Source organism: Bos taurus, chromosome 12 (assembly GCF_002263795.3).
Source record: "Bos taurus isolate L1 Dominette 01449 registration number 42190680 breed Hereford chromosome 12, ARS-UCD2.0, whole genome shotgun sequence".
Taxonomy (NCBI): Eukaryota; Metazoa; Chordata; class Mammalia; order Artiodactyla; family Bovidae; genus Bos; species Bos taurus.
In genome coordinates, this window is record NC_037339.1 from 71,295,408 (window position 1) to 71,318,280 (window position 22,873).

Genomic DNA, 22,873 nt, shown 5'->3' on the forward strand with positions numbered 1-22,873 from the left:
TTTGGCATTGCCTTTCTTTGGGATTGGAATGAAAATTGACCTTTTCCAGTCCTGTGGCCACTGCTGAGTTTTCCAAATTTGCTGGCATATTGAGTGCAGCACTTTCACAGCATCATCTTTCAGGATTTGGAATAGCTCCACTGGAATTCCATCACCTCCACTAGCTTTGTTCGTAGTGATGGTTTCTAAGGCCCACTTGACTTCACATTCCAGGATGTCTGGCTCTAGGTCAGTGATCACACCATCGTGATTATCTGGGTCATGAAGATCTTTTTTGTACAGTTCTTCTGTGTATTCTTGCCACCTCTTCTTAATATCTTCTGCTTCTTTTAGGTCCATACCAGTTCTGTCCTTTATCGATCTCATCTTTGCATGAAATGTTCCTTTGACATCTCTGATTTTCTTGAAGAGATCCCTAGTCTTTCCCATTCTGTTGCTTTCCTCTATTTCTTTGCACTGATCACTGAGGAAGGCTTTCTTATCTCTTCTTGCTATTCTCTGGAACTCTGAATTAAGATGCTTATATCTTTCCTTTTCTCCTTTGCTTTTTGCTTCTCTTCTTTACACAGCTATTTGTAAGGCCTCCCCAGACAGCCATTTTGCTTTTTTGCATTTCTTTTCCATGGGGATGGTCTTGATCCCTGTCTCCTGTACAATGTCACAAACCTCATTCCATAGTTCATCAGGCACTCTATCAGATCTAGGCCCTTAAATCTATTTCTCACTTCCACTGTATAATCATAAAGGATTTGATTTAGGTCATACCTGAATGGTCTAGTGGTTTTCCCTACTTTCTTCCATTTAAGTCTGAATTTGGCAATAAGGAGTTCATAGTCTGAGCCACAGTCAGCTCCTGGTCTTGTTTTTGCTGACTGCGTAGAGCTTCTCCATCTTTGGCTGCAAAGAATATAATCAATCTGATTTCAGTGTTGACCATCTGGTGATGTCCATGTATAGAATCTTCTCTTGTGTTGTTGGAAGTGAGTGTTTGTTATGACCAGTACATTTTCTTGGCAAAACTCTATTAGTCTTTGCCCTGCTTCATTGCATATTCCAAGGCCAAATTTGCCTGTTACTCCAGGTGTTTCTTAACTTCCTACTTTTGCATTCCAGTCCCCTATAATGAAAAGGACATCTTTTTTGGGTGTTAGTTCTGAACAGTCTTGTAGGTCTTCATAGAACCATTCAACTTCAGCTTCTTCAGCATTACTGGTTGGGGCATAGACTTGGATTACTGTGATATTGAATGGTTTGCCTTGGAAACAAACAGAGATCATTCTGTCGTTTTTGAGATTGCACCCAAGTACTGCATTTTGGACTCTCTTGTTGACCATGATGGCCACTCCATTTCTTCTGAGGGATTCCTGCCTGCAGTAATAGATATAATGGTCATCTGAGTTAAATTCACCCATTCCAGTCCATTTCAGTTTGCTGATTCCTAGAATGTCGACATTCACTCTTGCCATTTCTTGTTTGACCACTTCCAATTTGCCTTGATTCATGGACCTGACATTCCAGGTTCCTGTGCAATATTGCTCTTTACAGCATCGGACCTTTCTTCTATCACCAGTCACATCCACAGCTGGGTATTGTTTTTGCTTTGGCTCCATCCCTTCATTCTTTCTGGAATTATTTCTCCACTGATCTCTAGTAGCATATTGGGCACCTACTGACCTGGGGAGTTCCTCTTTCAGTATCCTATCATTTTGCCTTTTCATACTGTTCTCAAGGCAAGAATACTGAAGTGGTTTGCCATTCCCTTCTCCAGTGAACCACATTCTGTCAAATCTGTCCACCATGACCTGCCCGTCTTGGGTTGCCCCACGGGTATGGCTTAGTTTCATTGAGTTAGACAAGGCTGTGGTCCTAGTGTGATTAGATTGACTAGTTTTCTGTGATTATGGTTTCAGTGTATCTGTCCTCTGATGCCCTCTGGCAACACCTACCGTCTTACTTGGGTTTCTCTTACCTTGGGCATGGGGTATCTCTTCACAGCTGCTCCAGCAAAGCGCAACCATTGCTCCTTAACTTGGACGAGGGGTATCTCCTCACTGCCGCCCTTCCTGACCTTCAATGTGGGATAGCTCCTCTAGGCCCTCCTGCTCCCACGCAGCCACGGCTCCTTGGACGTGGGGTTGGTCCTCCTGGCCACCGCCCCTGGCCTTGGCCCTGCAGTTGCTCCTCCCTGCCGCCGCCCTTGGCCTTGGGCTTAGGGGCGTGGGGTAAGTGTCTTTTAACTTCATAGCTGAAATCACCATCTGCAGTGATTTTGGAGCCCAGAAAAATAAAGTCTGTCACTGTTTCCACTGTTTCCCCATCTATTTGCCATGAAATGATGGGACCGCATGCCATGATTTTAGTTTTCTGAATGTTGAGCTTTAAGCCAACTTTTTCACTCTCCACTTTCACTGTCATCAAGAGGCTCTTTAGTTCTTTTCACTTTCTGCCATATGGGTGGTGTCATCTGAATATTTGAGGTTATTGATATTTCTCCCGGCAATCTTGATTCTAGCTTGTGCTTCATCCAGCCCAGGTTTTCTAATGATGTACTCTGCATAGAAGTTAAATAAGCAGGGTGACATTATACAGCCTTGACGTACTCCTTTTCCTATTTGGAACCAGTCTGCTGTTCCACGTCCAGTTCTAACTATTGCTTCCTGACCTGCATACAGGTTTCTCAAGAGGCAGATCAGGTGGTCTGGTATTCTCATCCCTTTCAGAATTTTCCACAGTTTATTGTGATCCACACAGTCAAAGGTTTTGGCATAGCCAATAAAGCAGAAATAGATGTTTTTTGGAAGTCTCTTGCTTTTTTGATGATCCAGCGGATGTTGGCAACTTGACCTCTGGTTTCTCTGCCTTTTCTAAATCCAGCTTGACCAACTTGAAGTTCATGGTTCATATACTTTTGAAGCCTGGCTTGGAGAATTTTGAGTATTACTTTACTAGTGTGTAACATGGGTGCAATTGTGCAGTAGTCTGAACATTCTTTGGCATTGCCTTTCTTTGCGAATGGAATGAAAACTGAATGTTTCCAATCCTGTGGCCACTGCTGAGTTTTCCAAATTTGCTGGCATATTGAGTGCAGCACTTTATCAGCATCATCTTTTAGAATTTGAAATAGCTCAACTGGAATTCCATCACCTCCACTAGCTTTGTTCGTAGTGATGCTTCCTAAGGCCCGCTTGACTTCACATTCCAGGATGCCTGGCTCTAGGCGAGTGATCACACCATCATGATTATCTGGGTCGTAAGGATCTTTTTTGTACAGTTCTTCTGTGTATTCTTGCCACCTCTTCTTAATATCTTCTGCTTCTGTTAGGTCCATACCATTTCTGTCCTTTATTGATCCCATCTTTGCATGAAATGTTCCCTTGGTATCTCTAATTTTCTTGAAGAGATCTCTAGTCTTTCCCATTCTGTTGCTTTCCTCTATTTCTTTGCACTGATCACTGAGGGAGGCTTTCTTATCTCTCCTTGCTATTCTTTGGAACTCTGAATTCAAATGGGTATATATTTCCTTTTCTCCTTTGCTTTTCGCTTCTCTTCTTTTCACAGCTATTTGTAAGACCTCCTCAGACAGCCATTTTGCTTTTTTTCATTTCTTTTCCATGGGGATGTTCTTGATCCCTGTCTCCTGTACAAAGTCATGAACCTCCATCCATAGTTCATCAGGCACTGTGTCTATCAAATCTAGACCCTTAAATCTATTTCTCACTTCCACTGTATAATCGTAAGGGATTTGATTTACATCATATCTAAATGATGTAGTGATTTATCCTACTGTATTCAATTTAAGTCTGAATTTGTCAATAAGCAGTTCATGATCTGAGCCATAGTCAGCTCCTGGTCTTGTTTTTGCTGACTGTATAGAGCTTCTCCAACTTTCGCTGCAAAGAATATAATCAATCTGATTTTGGTGTTGACCATCCGGTGATGTCCATATGTAGAGTCTTCTCTTGTATTGTTGGAAGAAGGTGTTTGCTGTGATCAGTGTGTTCTCTTGGCAGAACTCTATTGTCCTTTGCCCTGCTTCATCCCGTATTCCAAGGCCAAATTTGCCTGTTACTCCAGGTGTTTCTTGACTTCCTACTTTGCATTCCAATCCCCAGTAACATCTTTTTTGGATGTTAGTTCTAAAAGGTCTTGAAGGTCTTGTTAGAACCGTTAAACTTCAGCTTCTTCAGCATTATTGGTTGGGGGATACACTTGGATTACCATGATATTGAATGGCCTGCCTTGGAAACAAACAGAGATCATTCTGTCGTTTTTGAGATTGCATCCAAGTACTGCATTTTGGACTCTTTTGTTAACTACAATGGCTACTCCATTTCTATTAAGAGATTCTTGCCCACAGTAGTAGACATACTGGTCGTCTGAGTCAAATTCACCCATTCCAGTCCATCTTAGTTCACTGATTCCTAGAATGTTGATGTTCACTCTTGTCGTCTCTTGTTTGACCACTTCCAATTTGCCTTGATTCATAGACCTAACATTCCAGGTTTCTATGGAATACTGCTCTTTACAGCATCAGATCTTGATTCTATCACCAGTCACATCCACAACTGGGTGCTGTTTTTGCTTTGGCTCCATCCCTTCATTCTTTCTGGAGTTAGTTCTCCACTGATCTCCAGTAGCATACTGGGCACCTACCGACCTGGGGAGTTCATCTTTCAGTGTCCTATCTTTTTACCCTTACATACCATTGATAGGGTTCCCAAGGCAAGAATCATGGATACAAAGCTTAGGACTATTTTGTAAGCATGCTGTCTGGAGTGTGCATATAGAGCATACTCAAAGGAAGGGTGGAAACCAACAGGACAGAACCAAAACATGGTGATGCAAAGGTTTGTTTGGTCTTTGCTCAGATGTGCTTCCAAACATTATTAGCAGAGCCAAGAATAATCTAATGATATTTACTTATAGCGTTATTTTATGTACACAAGCAAACAACTTTTTTCCTATTGAGAAGCATTAAAAATAATGTAGGGCATGTGTTTAAGTCCTTGTATCCAAGGAGTTTATACACATGCCCTTTATTTCTGTTAACTGATCATCTCACTTGGCCTTTTCAGAGAGGAATACCATCAAAACATAAAACTTGGGAATCTAAGCTCATTTATTTTCTATGTAACCACAAGTCATAAATCTAATAGCCAAAGGAAATTTTTTTTTCATTTTTTTCAAAATCAATTTTATTGCAGCCAAAACAGTGGAAATTTTTAAATATGGGTACTGAATGTGCTAAAAATTTGTTCCCATTTTTCCTGAATGGAACACCTTCGAATAAAAATTGTTTTAATTGTAGTAAAATACACATAAAGTTTACTAGTTTCACCACCTTTAAGTGCACAGTTCACTGGTATTAAATACATTCACACTGTTGTACAATCATCACCACCTTCCAGCCACAGATCTCCTTTCATCTGGCAGAATTGAAAATCTGTACCCATTAAACAACAATTCCTCTTTCCCAAAAGCTTCTGGCACCCACTATTCTATATCTTGTATCCATGAGTTTAGTACTCTAGGAACCTCCTATTAGTAGAATCATACAGTATTTGTCCTTTGTGACTGGCTTATTCCACTTAGTTTAATTTCCTCAAGGTTCATCTGTGTTATAGCATGTTTCAGAATTTTCTTCTTTTGTAAGGCCAAATAATATTCCACTCTATGTATATATGCTACACTTTATTGATTCATCTGTCAATGGACTCTTGGATGCCTCCACCTTTTTGTTGTTGAGAATAATGCTGTTATAACATGCATGTAGAGGTATCTCTTTAAGACCCTTCTTCCAATTCTTTTGTGTTTATACTCTAAAGTAGGATTGCTAGGTCATATGACAATTCTATCTTTAACTTTTCTGAGCAAACATCAACTTGATTTCCATAGTGGCTGTACTAGTTTACATTCCTACAAGCATTGAATAAGGTTTCTAATTTCTCTACCTCTTTGCCAACACTTGTCATTCTCTTTCTCTCTCTCTCTTTTTTTTAAATTTTATTTTATTTTTAAACTTTACAATATTGTATTAGTTTTGCCAAATATCGGAATGAATCCACCACAGGTATACCTGTGTTCCCCATCCTGAACCCTCCTCCCTCCCCATACCCTCCTTCTGGGTCATCCCAGTGCACCAGCCCCAAGCATCCAGTATCGTGCATCGAACCTGGACTGGCGATTCGTTTCATACATGATATTATACATGTTTCAATACCATTCTCCCAAATCTCCCCACCCTCTCCCTCTCCCACAGAGTCCATAAGACTGATCTATACATCAGTGTCTCTTTTGTTGTCTCGTACACAGGGTTATTGTTACCATCTTTCTAAATTCCATATATATGCATTAGTATGCTGTATTGGTGTTTTTCTTTCTGGCTTACTTCACTCTGTTTAATAGCAGACATCTTAAAGGTTGTGAGGTGGCATTTCACTATAGTCTGAAAAGAATATCTTGGTTTCAAAAGTACTTAGAGTAATTCCAGGTATTTTAGAGGTCACGGGTAGGTAGCAACAGCAGTACCCAAGTCCACATTCTCCTTCCCTTTGGGTGCCATGTTCTATATTCTTCCTAATAAACAGGCATTTCAGGGCACATTACACCCACATTCCAGGAAGCACAACTGCCTGGCTCATTTTGTCTCATCTCCTTTCTGTTTTACATTTCAAGTGGGTATTTTTTTCTGAGCTTCCTTTGATGGGCGTATGATTATCAAGTATATTAAAAAATTCAAATTATTATTATTATTTTTTTAAGTCAGTAAGTCTGTCAAAGCAGAGTACAGGATGGAAGATGAGGACACAGGATCTAGGCTTCCCTTGGCTATATACCTGGAGGATAGTATTTTCTCAGTAAATATTCACCAAATTATGGTGAGTGAACTAACCACAAGGAATGACAGGAGTGTCTACTGTGCATATAATCCAGAGTTCCAAACACTCCCTGAAAGTTATACTTCTTTAAGATGCAGAAGAAAAGAAAACAGAATCAGAGTTCAGGAAAAGACTAGCCAATGGCCAATTCCATGCTCCACCATCACAGCAGTTGCATCAGGGTCTATGTGAAGCACTTCACACTCAGTAACCTATTTTGTCCTCACAACAGCTCAAGGGGTTAGTACTGTTAGTTACCTTGTAAGACAGATAAAACTGAGGTACATAGAAACAGAATTCTCAGTTACCTACTCTACCTCAGTTCTATATTCTATACTGCCTCCCTGGTGAAAATTATTTATTAATGGATAAATTGTCAAAGTCTCCCCAGCATCTACATACCCTGTAATTCTCAAAGCTCAAAATGCCTTTTTCTTATGGAAATGTTTGTCTTAAGCTATGCTAATGTACTATGCCTTTACCCCAAACTCTGTCTCCAAGTCGGTTCCGCCTCTTGGCCCAGAACCTACTTGACAAACCAGTATGGATATTGTTCCCCTAATCTATGTAAATGAAACTATATGTATGGTGGTCTGCCCTTCTTCAAGATTCAAGTTAATCATTTTATGGCCCAGGATAAACCATTTATCCCAAAATACATCTTATGGGTGAGGGGCCTGGTGCCATTCTGAATTTTAAGACATTCCTTTATTTAATTAACAGACTGCTAGTGACTATATAACATCTAGCTGAAGACTAGCAGGGGGGTACTCTTTCTGCCCCCTTCTGATGCCTATGTCAGAAGCTTTCTCTATCTCCTTTATACTTTAATAAAACTTTACTACACAAAAGCTCTGAGCGATCAAGCCTCGTCTCTGGCTCCGGATTGAATTCTTCTCCTCCGGGGGCCAAGAATCCCGGTGAGTTCACATAAAAGTCCTCCAAGGAGATAATCACCTTTGAAAAGATGTCCTCATCTCCCACAGCAAAATTCCATCTGTAAAACACTTAAAAGTCATGTTTCCCTATAGGAACCTCTCCAGCACTAGACAAACCATTTAACCTTTTATTCTCAGAATTATGTGGTTATCAGTGGATAAAATTGTGGCAACTGAGGAAGACTGAGTCCAGAAATCTATCTCAGTAAGTTATTAAATCACATGCACACAAAGCTAATAAACGAACAAAGAAACAAAACATGGTATCCGATGAAAATGTCTGTTGAAAATACCTGATGCTAAAAAATGTGCTCTATTGGGAAAAAAAGGATCAACCCTTTTGAGAGAGTCATTTCCTAGGCAGGTTGATAGGCAGTCTAGGGGTCCCCAAGGAGAGAGGGGTCTGGAATTCTCAAGGAGGAAGAAAGGACAAACTTTTTTCTTTCTCCACATTCCTTAGGATTATATAACAATAATGTATCCTGCCTAAGGACAGTCTTTGGATTAAACCTTCTGTTATCTTAAAATGTAAATTATGGGAATAGGTCTGCTGAGGTCTTTACAACCTCCAGACATTCTTTGGATTCATTGGAGAGTATATAATTTCATTGCTAACACTAGCAAGCGGGTACTCTTTCTGCCCCCTTCTGATGCCTATGTCAGAAGCTTTCTCTGTCTCCTGTATACTTTAATAAAACTTTCTTACACAAAAGCTCTGAGCGATCAAGCCTCATCTCTGGCCCCGGATTGAATCCTTCTCCTCCGGGGGCCAAGAATCCCGGTGTCTTCTTGTGATTCAACAACAACCTTTCACTTTCATGTAACTTGAAAATAAAAATCAAACTAAAAGCAATGAAACTTATATACTTTATTAAAAGAACATGTGAGAATGCTCTGATGTGCATACCTGAGGTGCAACTGACATTTTCTTCCTTAAATCATGAAGTCCAATGTTTGGTTGTCCAGATCCCATCAATCCAAATGTCAGGTTCTTCAGGTTCTGACAATCTAAAAAGAGCAGTGATGAGGGAACTTTTTCCAGCTCCTGTTCTTCCCACAATGCCACGCTGTAAAGAGACCCAGAGCAATTAAACCCTGATTGTTGAAAACGAATTTTCAAAGTTCTATTATATGTAAAGTGTAGTCTATAGTTTCTCAAGCATGGTCCTGGTGACATTTGGGTCCAGATAATTCATTGTTGGGGGGTCTGGGGACTGTCTTGCATATTGTAAGATGTTTGACAGCAGCAATGAACTCTACCCACTAGATACCAGATGCAACCCCCAAATTGTGGCAACCAAAAATGGCAGATATTTACAAGTGCCCCTCCCTGAGACCACCATCAACCCAAGCATATGTAATATAAACATGAGTGATTTTATGCCTTCTTACAGTTTTATTTATTTATGTAGTTTTATTCAGATTTCCCTGAAAGTGAAGTTGCTCAGTCGTGTCCAACTCTTTGTGACCCCATGGACTATAACCTACTAGGCTCCTCCATGGGATTTTCCAGGCAAGACTACTGGAGTGGGTTGCCATTTCCTTCTCCAGAGGATCTTCCCAACCCAGGGATCGAACCCAGGTCTCCTGCATTGTAGGCAGACGCTTTACCATCTGAACCACCAGGGAAGTCAGATTTCCCTGAAGGAATGCTTAATATGCTAAAAATTGTTTGTTTTCTGTGATTATCACATAGTATCCATTATGTGGTAGGCTAAAAGGGGGAGACATATTTTGTGTGTGGTGTATGTGTATACATGTATATGTATGTGTGTAATTAACATTCATAAATAAAGCAAGAAGATAACTTAAAAAAAATCTGCTGGCCGTGAAAAAACAGCAGTCTCCTAAGTGGCGCATAGGAAGTCAGTTTTTAAATTAGGTTTATTCCTACTGCCTGGGTAATCTGACTTTGAGAATTACATGGGTAATTGTACAGAGATGTCAGCAAGTCATAAGTGTTATACACAACTACTCACTTTCTCGGGGATCTTTTAAGAGGAGTTATTCTTTGGTATAAAAATGAAATCACTTCCTGATATTAAATATCTTAATTACATTCTATCTTGAAACAACTTAAAATATAAAATAGACAAAATGCACATAATGAGATTAAAAACAACACAAAGAAAATTTTATATTTACATGGGACCTTTCATCAGAGCAGCACAAAAGGCAGTTTATTAAAAACTTAATACTTACAATTGAATTTTGGAAAAATAAAAAATACATGTCGTGTCAGTCTATTTATTAATACTAAAGCAGAGAGAAATTAAATGACTAACAATAAAGTGAAAGAATCTATACAGTGCAGGTTAAATGCTGGTAAGGAATAAAACTGCATTCAAATATGTATGTAGAAACTGGCCTTTTTTACCAATGAGTTTGAAAGTAAAAGAAAGTATTAGCCACTCAGTCTTGTCCAGCTCTTTGCAACACCATGGAATGTAGCCCGCCAGGCTCCTCTGTCCATGGAATTCTCAAAGCAAGAATAGTACAGTGGGTTGCCATTTCCTACTCCAGGGGATTTTCCTGACCCAGGGATGGAACTCGGGTCTCCTGCCTTGCAGGCAGATTCTTCACCATCTGAGCCACCAGGGAAGCCCAACTGCAAATTCCCTGAAGGAAGCTTCCCAAGAGATGATTTCATCTCTATTTAGAATCTGGAATTGATGACAGTATAAGACATGCTTTTGATCATTTGTAAAACAGTAAAATTTTAAAACTCAGCTTTAAATGGAACAACTAAATCTTTCTGAGCAATATAATCAGAATTCTTGGAAATTTTCATATTTTCTGAATTGAATCATATTTTCTGATTTGAATCTCTAAAGTGTCACATCTTAGTCTGTCAAATCAATCATGGCATTTCAAAGCAGAATTTACCTTTAAAGAAATTAAACATAAGAAAAAGCAGGTTTAGCTAATTTTATTATCTTACGAAGATAATACAATGTCTATAAGATAATTTGTTGTTGTTGTTTAGTCGCTCAGTCACGTCCAACTCTTTGCAACCCCATGGACTGCAGCACACCAGGCCTCCCTGTTCTTCATCATCTCCCTGAGCTTGCTCAAACTCATGTCCATTGAGTCAGTGATGCCACCCAACCATCTTAATCCTCTGTCATCCCCTTCTCCTCCTGCCTTCAATCTTTCCCAACAGGGTCTTTCCCAATGAATTGGCTCTTCTCATCAGATAGCCAAAGTACTGGAGCTTCAGCTTCAGCATGTTTTTCCAATAAATATTCAGGATTGATTTCCTTTAGGATTTACTGGTTTGATCGCCTTGCTGTTCAAGGGACTCTGAAGAGTCTTCTTCAACACCACATTTCAAAAGCATCAGTTATTTGGTGCTCAGCCTTCCTTACATTCCAACACTCACATCCATACACAACTACTGCAAAAACCATAGCTTTGATTATATGGACTTTTGTTGGCAAAGTAATGTCTCTGCTTTTTAGTACACTGTCTAGGTTTCTCATAGACTTTTCTTCCAAGGAGCAAGCGTCTTAATTTTATAGCTGCAATCACCGACCACAGGGATTCTGGAGACCAAGAAAATAAAGTCTGTCAATGTTTCCATTGTTTCCCCATCTATTTGTCACAAAGTGATGGGATTGGATGCCATGATTGTTGTTTATTGAATGTTGAGTTTTAAGCCAACTTTTTCACTCTCCGCTTTCACTTTTAGTCTTTAGTTCTTTTTCACTTTCTGCCATAAGGTTGGTGTCATCTGCATAACTGAGTTTATTGATATTTTTCACAGCAGTCTTGATTCCAGCTTGAGCTTCATCCAGCCCAGCATTTCACATGATGTACTTTGCATATAAGTTGAATAAGCAGGATAACAATATACAGCCTTGACGTACTCTTTTTCCAATTTTTAACCAGTCTTTTGTTCCATGTCCAGTTCTAACTCTTGTTTCTTGACCTGAATACAGGTTTCTCAGGACATTTTTTTACCTTATTTTAAACCCTAATCTGTATAATACATTCTCTGCACACAAACAGGTTGTAGTGTGTACATATGTGGCTCATATGTGTGTACAGGCAGAACTCGAAGATATTTTGGATTTGGTTTCAGACAACCTCAATCATGTGAAAATCACAAAATAAAGTTATATGAATTTTTTGTTTCTCTGTTCAAATAAATTGATGTTTATACTATATTGTAGTCTACTGTGTACAGTAGCATTATATATTAAAATGATGTACAACCTTAATTTTCAATAGTTTATTGCTAAAAGAATGCTAACCATCACCTGAGCCTTTAACATTAAAATACACTGATCACAGATCAGAATAACAAATATAATAATAATGAAACAGTTCACAATATTGCGAGAATTACAAAAATGTGACACAGATACATGAAGTTAGCAAATGCTGTAGGAAAAATGGTGCCAATATACTTGCTTGATACAGTGTTGCCATAAATGTACAATTTGTTTAAAAAATGCATTATCTGTGAGGCACAATAAAACAGATGTGCCTATATTTCTGGGTGTTCTCATACACAAATCAACACATATCAGGACACAAGTGAGAACTGTATCTGTGAGAATGTGTGTTTGTTCCCATGTTATCAGCTCCACTGAAACCGATCCATCTGTACAAACAGGAACATTTGTAGACTTTGGGTAAATGGACTGAGATATGTAGGAGCACCGAGGACTGCTCATAACCACAGGTCTGTGAACTCCATACTCCAGTGAGAAGAATAAAAGAAAAACAAAAACAAAAAAAAACGGGGGGACTTCCGTGGCAGTCCAGTGGTTAAGATCCTGTACTTCCTCTGTAGGAGGTGTGAATTCAATCCCTCATCAGAGAACTAAGATCCCACATGCTGCGTGGCCACAGGCCCCCCCAAAAAGAAAAAGACAACTCAAAGAAAATCTGGCTCTGGCTATCCTGCCATTCAGTCATCAAAACTATAGTCTGAATGTCTTTTCTGGGTAACCAAAGGGTTTTACCAATTGCCCGTGGAGAGGGTCACTAGTATCAGTAAGCTCACATTATTCAATCTAAAGACACTTGGAGGGCTTCCCTGGTGGCTCAGTGGTAAAGAATCCACCTGCCAGTACAGGAGACATGTGTGCAATCCCTCATCCAGGAGAATCCCACATGCCACAGAGCAACTAAGCCCGTGTGCCACAACTATTGAGCCTGTGCTCTACAACACAGGAACCAAAACTACTGAGCCACAACTACTGAAGCCCTCACACCCTACAGACTGTGCTTTGTAACAGGAGAGGCCACCACAATGAGAAGCTCAGGCACACAACTAGAGGAGTCCCCGTTCACTGCAACTAGAGAAAAGCCCGAGCAGAAACAAAGACTCAGCTCAGACAAAAATAAATAAATAAAATTATGAAGACACTTGGAGAAAATCTTATTTTATTTGCTTTGAAATGGCCACTTTCTATTTTTCCAACCAGGTTTGTCTCTGATGATATCAACTTGTTACACATTTGCACCTGGATTTCTCTGCACACACCAAACTCAACATAATCAACACCCAATGCCCTACACAAAGCAACCCATTCCTCCTCTTTCCCACGTTACTCTCATGACTTCATTCCCAGCCTCAGGGGCTGAACTGTCCACCTCACTTCCCTGAGTCCAGCATGGTGCCAAGCCCTGAAGACTCTACCTTTGCAGTGTTTTATGACTCAGTTCCTCATTTTAAGAGCCACAGTCAGCACTGGAGTGCCAGGCTGCATTACCTTTTAAAAAACAAATTAAAACAAACTTTATGATTTATAAAAAATATGTTTTATGATTATGATCCTTAATCATAATCAGTATAAATTTGAAAAATAAATAATAGCTATACTCAGCACTCTGAAAAAAACATTTTCAAGATGACATTTTTACTTTCTAGACTTCTGTATGTGTTCTTAAAGACACATGTTCCCATATATAAACAAAATGGGATTAATATGAACATATTGTTATGTGTTTTCATTTAGTATTTCATAAGAATATTTATTTTAATGGCTACAAAATATTACAGTATATGTGATCAATTAACAAACCCCCTACTTCTGGATATTTAGGCAGTTTTCAATAATTTGTTATTATAAATAACTCTGCTAAATATCCTTGAAGCTAAATCTTCTTTTTTGCAAATACTCTCAAGGATTTCCTTCAGATAAATTCTCAAATGTGGAACTACTGAGAATCAAGTGTGAACATTTTCAGAGGAAACTGTTAAGCTGTTAACCTACTCTCCAGAAATACGATACCATTTTCTACTCCCACTCAATTCCTTGCACATTCACAAACCCAAGTATTATATCTTTGTTTTAATCGACATCAGTTTGATTCCAAAAAGGGGAATCACTTTTCCGGGACATTTTCCTTGGAGGCACAACAGCTCCAGGCTCCCCACCTCCTGCATCTGCCCACTCTGGTCCTCAGGCTCTCACTTCTCAGATTAAACTCCCAAAGGCCACAGGCTCCGTGCCCATCACTCCACCCTAGGATGTTTCTTCTACAAAACTGTTCCCACTGACCTCTCCATCCTTCATGTGCACAAGTTGGCTTCCTTGGGGTGACTCGGGAGTTGTCAGGGTTGAACATGTAAATTTCTGCTGCACACCTGGTAGCTGATTTTCCTGAATTCTCTGCAGGTGCCTCGTTCTTCATTCACTGGATCAGGGCATCATGCTTTTGCTTATGTTGACTCCACCTCCTAAAGAACTTTCACATGCATTTCTGCTGAATGCATCTCCACCAGCTGAAACCCTAACCACACATCACTAAGTCTGTCTCACATGCCTAAATCCTTGGAAATACTCTCCCTGTCCCATCATGTGGGCTTGTCCCAACCCTAACAGATGTTATGTCGTTTTTGTAAAAAAAAAAAAAAAAACTGTTATGTTATTTTTGTGAAAACCTCTAAAAAATTATGACCTCTTTCTAGCTTACAAAGCTAATATAGTCATTTTCTTGTTTCTTCAGATGAACTGTACATGTTGACAGCAGAATCTGTATTGGATTTGACTCATTTGTATTACCTATGGTGTCCTGAGAAAAAGAAGCTTCCATTGGGAACTGAGATTTTTAAATCAAGCCAGACAAATTTATGGAAAATCTATTACTGTGTTATTTAGGTATATGATAAACCAGACAGAGAAACACAACAGATGGATCCTACAGCTATAGATACTTCAAATGGCCAACACCTCTTTTCTCATGGGATAGACAACTTGGGTATAAGTGGTTATGGTCATTTAATACCCAATGAAATGATGGCCATCTTTATCCAAGCAATTACTCTGATCCCTATGCTGGGTGTTTTACATGTCTTATCTTGTTTAAGTTGTACAACAACCCTACAGGTTACATCCTATTGCTTCCATTTTGAAAAAGAAAAGATTGAGGTTTAGTTAGATTAATTAGTCTGCCTGAAATGTCAGAACCCATAAGTCACAGGATGGGACTCAAATCCACATCCTCGGGCTTTTCTCCATCTGCTGATGGCCTGGCACCTTATCATGTCTCTCTGTGTAGCCAGAACAGAGAAACTGGGGAGAAGTCAGTGTAGCTGCAGTTAAAGGCACAGGCCTAACATAGAGATCCTATAGCCAGAGAGTTAAAGCATGATGTAGACACAGGCATGTTCATGGTGAGTGGGAGCAAGAGCGTGCCTGAGGTCAGGTGGGCCAGCTGTCAGCAGGAAGAACCGGCACCCACAGCCGGGCTGAGAGAAACCTGCAGCTGAGTGGGGCACATGGTGCCTGGGGAACAGACCAAACAGACCTCGTGCCCTGCTTAAGGAGCAAGATTCATATTTCATCCCATCAGGTGGTGAAAGAGCCATGCATACACTCAGCAATCTCTGACTACCTTGCTCAGCAGTCTCTGACTCCAGTTCCAGGCAGGGCTGAGCCTGTGGGAAATTCCTCCTGTCCCCACAGAAGGCTGCTGTGGAGAAGGACAGACAGCAGGATGAAAATGGCCCACGATGAAGACAGACTCCATGGAAAGATGCAAATAAATGCAGTAAAATCACAGAATTAGATTATACTGTAGAAGACCCGATTTATAGAATATAAACGTAAGTAAATCTGTAGGGTAAGTGGTACAGAGCTTTCTAGTGCCTCCTGCTCAGTCACAATAGGGGTTTGGGTGATTCATGAGCTCAGTTTCAAACTGTCAAAGGACATTTCTTGGAAATCACATGCTATCAGTTATCGAACCCTGCCCATGGGAGAGAAAGGACTTTACTAGGAGGTCCTGCAATGCTGAGAAAGTGATCTGAATGGGCCTGAGACCCTGCATTTCTAAGAAGCTCCAGGAGATGCAGGTGCTGCTGCTCTGGCACCACAGTCTGAGTCACAAGGAATGAGGAAGCCAGCAGGGGAAGAAGGACAAGCTGAGAGTGAAGGGAGGGGTTTACAAGAAAACATTACATAAAAAAGAGAAAATATAGAAAACTAATATTTTTGCACATTATAGAAAGGTCTAGTAAGCATCTGTAAAAATGTATTACCCAAGGAAGAGCCGTGAGCAAAAACAAACAAATCAATCTACCTCAAGAGATGGAAAATGCTTTAATATGGCCCAGGACTCTCTAAAATGATCAAATAAACCACAAAATCATCTAAATGAAAAATGCAGCCCATGTTCAGAATCTAACCAGGAAGCCTAGTATGCTATTTACCTCAAGCTGATTTTTTTTTTTTTTTTTAGTTTTTGGCTGTGCTGGGTCATGGTTGCTTTGGGCAGGCTGTCTCCAGTTGTGATGAGTGGAAGCTACTCCTTGTTGCAGTGAACGGACTTCTCACTGAGGTGGCTGCTTTTGTTGCTGAGCACAAGCTTTAGTAGTTGTGGCATGTAGGCTCAGTAGTTGTGGTACGTGGACTCAGCAGTTGTGGCGCACAGGCTCAGTTGCTCTGCGGCATGTGAAATCTTCTCAGTTCAGATCAAGGATTGAACCAGTGTCCCCTGCATTGAAAGGTCGATTCTTCTCCACTGCACCACCAGGGAAGTCCTGGTTCTTTATTTTCACTTGTCATTTCTTCTATGGATTAAAGTCCCGCATAGTACCTACTACACTTTCCTATTGATGGTAACTTCCAGGAATCGTGACAGCAGAGGAAACGAGGGAAAGAGAATAAAGCCCCCCTTCTGCTGAGCTGGTTCACTCCCATGTCTCCTCCCCACCCACGGCTGCTGCTGCTGCTGCTAAGTCACTTCAGTCGTGTCTGACTCTGTGCGACCCCATAGATGGCAGCCCACCAGGCTCCCCCGTCCCTGGGATTCTCCAGGCCAGAACACTGGAGTGGGTTGCCATTTCCTTCTCCCACAGCAGCTTCTCTCAATCAAATCCAACGCCAAAGGGGGTGTCCTGGAGTGACAGGGGTGGGGACCTGTGAGCAGGAGAGGAAACCTGGGATGTACACAGGTGGAGTGAAATGGCTTCATGAACATGCTGCCCGGGTTTCATCTCCCCACACAGAAATGAAACTAATGGCGATACTGTGTCAAGTTGCTGCAGTTATTAATTCAGTCTCCAAATTTAATTTGCCCTCAAACATTTTAGAATCTCAATAATCCTATGATTTCCAGGGTTTAAGAAAGAAGAATAAGAATCTCTTATGTCCCTAAGTTGTACTACAGAGTTTCTTATGTAAGTTAACAGAATTACATTTACAATGGAAAATCTGACAGACTCATTGCCTGAGAGTAAACAAACATTGCCCTCAGAGCTCTCAGGGACAAAATTGTATCAAAAGCTGTGGTGAATGTTTTCCTGATAAGGCAGTTCACCTTCTTCCTGACCTACAGTGGAACTGGAAATAATTAGGACCAGCTTTTGCCCTGTGACTGACTGAAGCTGCTCCCTGGGCAGCATTTGGGGATTAAGTTGAATATTTATTTTTTCATTTTCATGTTACAAAGCTACCATTCATTAAATTACAGCTCCATTCCACTATATGGGTCTGGGGTGGTAAGAGTTTTAAAGAGCAGTTCTTTTGGTTATTTACAGAGTTGTCTTCTCTGTGTGTGTTGGTTCCTGGTTGCTCACACCTGTGTATTACTCACCCTGTCATCCAGCAATCACTCAGTACTCTCTCTGTGCTCTGAAGAATGCCACTTGCTAGGGAACATAGATGAAAATAAGATGCTTCCTGATTTTAAAAAGTTTCAAGGTACTGTGACATACAGACTCAAATTACAAAGCATGTCACAGGTGCTATCTTTTAATTTAATTATGATAAAATTCACATAACATAAGATTTAACTACTTAACCATTTTATTGGACAGTTTGGTTTTCAGTACATTCACATTATTGTGCAACCAAGCTTGAGAATTTATTTTTTTGCCTCATAAAACTGATATACTATACCCTTTAGACAAACAACTCCCCATCTCCCCTCCCACAGTCCCTGGAGACCACCATCCTACTTCCTGTCTTTTTGAATTTGACTGCTCTAGGAAACTCACATGAATGGAATCAGAGTTTTCATTTCTTTTGTGTCTGGTTTATTTCATTTAGCAAGATGTCCTCAAGTTTTATCCATAGGCCAGACTTTTCTTCATTTTTAAGGCTGAATAATATTTCATTGTAAGGATTTAGTTCCTTCCAACTTTTGCCTGCTATGACCACAGGTGGTCCACTATGACCACATAGTAAATGCTATGTTAAAAGAAAATATAAGACACTGAGGAAGAATTGAGAGTCTCTAAGACGCATTAGAGATGCCTCAGAAAATGAGGCGGAGAAGGCAATGTCACCCCACTCCAGTACTCTTGCCTGGAAAATCCCATGGGCGGAGGAGCCTGGTAGGCTGCAGTCCATGGGGTCGCTAAGAGTCGGACACGACTGAGCGACTTCACTTTCACTTTTCACTTTCATGTGTTGGAGAAGGAAATGGCAACCCACTCCAATGTTCTTTCCTGGAGAATCCCAGGGACGGGGGAGCCTGGTGAGATGCCGTCTATGGGGTCGCACAGGGTTGGACACGACTGAAGCGACTTAGCAGCAGCAGAAAATGAGGAGACTTTCACCATCCAGAAGATGGAGGGGACGGGTCTCTCAGGTTGAGGGACATAGTGTACACTGGAAGCTGGGAGGACATAGCTTTGGGAGAACCTACACACAACCCGAGTGCAGGGGTGTGTGTAAATCAGGAGACATCCTGGCTGTAGAGGCAGATGGGGCAAGGGCTTCCTACCACCTTGTCTGTTCTGGTTTAGTCTCTTCTTCAGGAGCCTGCCCTGGCCCCAGTTGAGGTTCCCAATCTGAGCGTGAAAGGAACATCACCAGCAGACATGGACGCCAGCAAGTGCAGGTTACTAGCCTCTCTGCCATTTCCAATGTGAATCTTCCCTGCTCCCTTCAATTTGCTTTTGACTCTGAGCAAGTCTCTGGGCCCTATCTCCATCTGGGGCTCTGGTGCCTCACCCGTGACTGAGTCATGATTCTGGCTTTTCTCTAGTGGCTACGAACTCACCCCACAGCCTCTACTGGAATGGGCTTTGGGCTGTGCTGTGGTTCTACCAGCAGCTCACCCAGGCCAGCAAAAGTCAGATCTGTGCTTCAGAAAGAAGCAGTCTGCGGGGTGGGGCAGGGCAATGGCAGTTCAGTGTCGGTGAATGGAGGACAAGTCTACGGGAAGGCCTAATGGAGGGAGGAGGAGGCGGCCACCAGAGGGCACCATGGGAGCAGGAGGAGATATCAGAAATACAAAGAAGAAAAAACGGAAAGGAGGAAAGGCAGGGGATATTGGACAGTTAGTGGCAGGGAGCCACGGCTGACTTCCCAGACTTAGTATGAATAATCAGGTGTCCTGTAGAGTGTCCTGGGTCAGGTTAAGATTGAGCCCTGGAGCCAAGGACCCATCTACCACCATGAGGGGGCTCACTCCACAGGGAAAAAATCACTGGTATCCCAATTTCATAGTCAGTTTCCAAGAAAGATTCACCTATGATGTCACTGATCTAATCTGCATCCATTAGGAACAGAGTCCCCCTGACACACTGACAAGGAAGCCAAGAGCAGATGTGGTGCTAAATCTTCAGCTGGATTTTAAAAAGGCAAATGAGTCATCCCAGTGCACCAGCCCCAAGCTTCCCATGGCAGATGCATGTTGATGTATGGCAAAACCAATACAATATTGTAAAGTAAAAAAAAAAAAAGATTTCTAAATTAAAAAGTTCTGGAGATGGATAGTGGTGATGGTTGTAGAACAATGTGAATATACTTAATGCCACTGAAGTACATTTAAAAATAGTTAGAACGGTAAATTTTATGTATATTTTACCTCAATAAACAAGATAAAATGTTAACACTTAAAAAAAATAAATAAATAAAGAGGCAAATGGCTTAAACTAACCTTTTCTCTTGGGTCAATGAGCGTGTCCAGGTTCTTCAATACCAGAGGCCCATCCAGGCTGTACTTGAAATTAACATAAGTAATGTAAATCCTTCCTTCATGAGGCCAGGATGGTGGTGGACGATACTCAAGTTCCCAGGGTGCTTCTTTTTCAAGGTCTGTATATTCAATCCCCCTTTGTACTGAAATCATCTGAAATGCATATGACATCACAAGAGTTAAGTGTCAGACAGTCTTGCTTATGAATTTTAGAGATTGCAAGTGAAACCTTCTGCTTTTATATCTTCACATTTGCCTTTATATGGTATAGAATATCTCAGGTCTCAGCATCCACAAAGGACAGAAGTAGGAGTCTTATGGGGCCTTGGGTGATTTGCAAATTTATTCATCTTCAACCCTTTTACTTACAACTACTTCCTTCAACTTTATATTAAAGCTAAAAGAATTAGAGAAATGATTGTTTAAGATTTTATCACTCTACCTTTCACATCTGCTTAATGTTAAATAAAATATATACATATTTTTCTCAGTTTTGTGTGCTCCATGTCAACAGGTTTGATAGTTTGTGACTATAAATTTTTTTAAAAAAATTTAAAAAAGAGAATTTCTCAAAGAAAAGAACACTTATGGACACCAACTAGTAAACTGTGGTTACAGAAGGGCCATGTGTTACAGATGAGCAGGACTGGATGGTCATCAACCAACATTTTAATAATTAGTCAGGTTCTCCTCTGTTAGAAGACCAAAATTAAAAGACTTCATTTTTAATACAGTATACTAACGCATATATATGGAATTTAGAAAGATGGTAACAATAACCCGGTGTACGAGACAGCAAAAGAGACACTGATGTATAGAACAGTCTTATGGACTCTGTGGGAGAGGGAGAGGGTGGGAAGATGTGGAGAATGGCAATGAAACATGTAAATATCATGTAAGAAACGAGTTGCCAGTCCAGGTTCGATGCATGAATGCTTGGAATGCTTGGGCTGTGCACTGGGACGGCCCAGACGGATGGTATGGGGAGGGAGGAGGGAGGAGGGTTCGGGATGGGGAACACATGTATACCTGTGGTGGATTCATTTTGATATTTGGCAAAACTAATACAATTATGTAAAGTTTAAAAATAAAATAAAATTGGAAGAATAAAAAAAAAATAAAAAATAAAAAATAAATATTTATTCAAAAAAAAAAAAAAGACTTCATTTTTATTGTTTTTCTCCCTTTAGGAGAAGGTGCAAATATTTAGAGAAAGTGTATAATTTACATATTGATTAAGGCCTCTTAAACAACTGTAACTCCACACCTTGGAGAGCACATTTTGAGAAACAGCTTATCCTACCAGAAAGAAGGGCTTCCAGCAATTTTAGGTGCTCAACACATACAAGGATAAATGACAAAATGGGTTGGGGGAAAGGCAGAGGAAGCTATTAATTAAATAAACAAACCTCAGAGTACTGAATACTTTTTTTTTTAACTAAAAATGAGGAATTACCCCTTAAGAAACAAAGATAAACAAGCTGCTAAGAAATTAGCTCATATTCTCTGCAGGATTACCTGAACTCCCTCCTGCAAAGACATTTATTATACTTGAGGACAGTTTGTGACTATAAAACCTGTTGACATGAAGCACACAAAACTAAGAAAAAGATGTATATATTTTATTTAACATTAAGCAGATGGAGAAGAATAAAAAGAAATCCCTCTGTTAACAATGATATAAAAAATAGTTTTATTATTTTACATTAGAATTGCTTTTATTCCATTTAACAGCAAGGAGACTTGAAAAGACTAAGAATGGAAAGATAAACATCACCATATTCTCAACTTCGGTACTTTGCCTGATACACCACTGGAACATCCCCGTAAATGTGATGATTAGAGACAGGACCAGGCCAACGTCCCCTGGATTCAAAGCTAAATGAGGAAGAAGAGGAACAGTCAGTTTCCTTCTCCACCCCCTCACCTAGTTCTGTCACTTTATGAAGAAGACTCTTTTATTTTTATAATTTTTATTGGAGCATATTTGATTTACAAAGTTGTGTTAGTTTCAGGTGTACAGTAAAGTGAATTAGCCACATATATACATAAAATCTATTCATTCTAAAATTGTTTTCCCATATAGGCCATTACAGAGTATTGAGTAGAGTTCCCTGTGCTATATAGTAGGTCCTTAATAGTTATCTATTTTATATTAATATATAGTAGTGAGAAGACTTCTTTATGGCATTTTAATCATTTGCATGTAATATTATTCATAATATTACTGTCTATTGATTGGGACCATAATACAGTGAAAAAAACACTATGGATTTAGAAAGAATTAGAAAGGTGATTTTATTAATCCCAACTGGTGATTTTATTAATCCTAACTGGATTGACATACAGTTGACAGTATTATATGGGTGAGGATCATGTCATTATTCAGACTTTCATCATTATGGCTTCAATTATCATTATGTAATCTCACTTTCTATGTCCAATGTAGCTGCAGTTGAAATCACAAAAACAAGGCAATTCTAGGAGCCAATGCTTTTAAATCTAAAGTATTACTCTCATGTTTCATTATTAAAGACTATGATTCAGAGTTACTACTATGAATAGTTAGGGATGGTGAGTTCATGCCACAGATACCCACACCTGCTCATCTTGTATGCATACAGCAGTGAGGATATTGATCTTTGCTACAGAGAATCCTTCTCACCC

The 22,873-nt window shown here is 40.1% G+C and overlaps 2 protein-coding genes across 2 annotated transcripts in view; one reads left to right on the forward strand and one right to left on the reverse strand.

The window, feature by feature from the left end:
* Nucleotides 1–22,873, forward strand: part of LOC100337053 (ATP-binding cassette sub-family C member 4) — a 1,051,816-nt gene that overhangs the window by 503,525 nt on the left and 525,418 nt on the right. The gene's annotated exons all lie outside the window — the stretch shown is intronic.
* The window catches only part of LOC107131273 (ATP-binding cassette sub-family C member 4), a 123,552-nt gene that overhangs the window by 29,802 nt on the left and 70,877 nt on the right, over nucleotides 1–22,873 (reverse strand). The window contains 4 exon segments of the mRNA XM_059892296.1: nucleotides 8,724–8,768; nucleotides 8,770–8,883; nucleotides 20,168–20,359; nucleotides 21,984–22,084. Coding sequence (XP_059748279.1) covers nucleotides 8,724–8,768; nucleotides 8,770–8,883; nucleotides 20,168–20,359; nucleotides 21,984–22,084 — 452 coding nt within the window.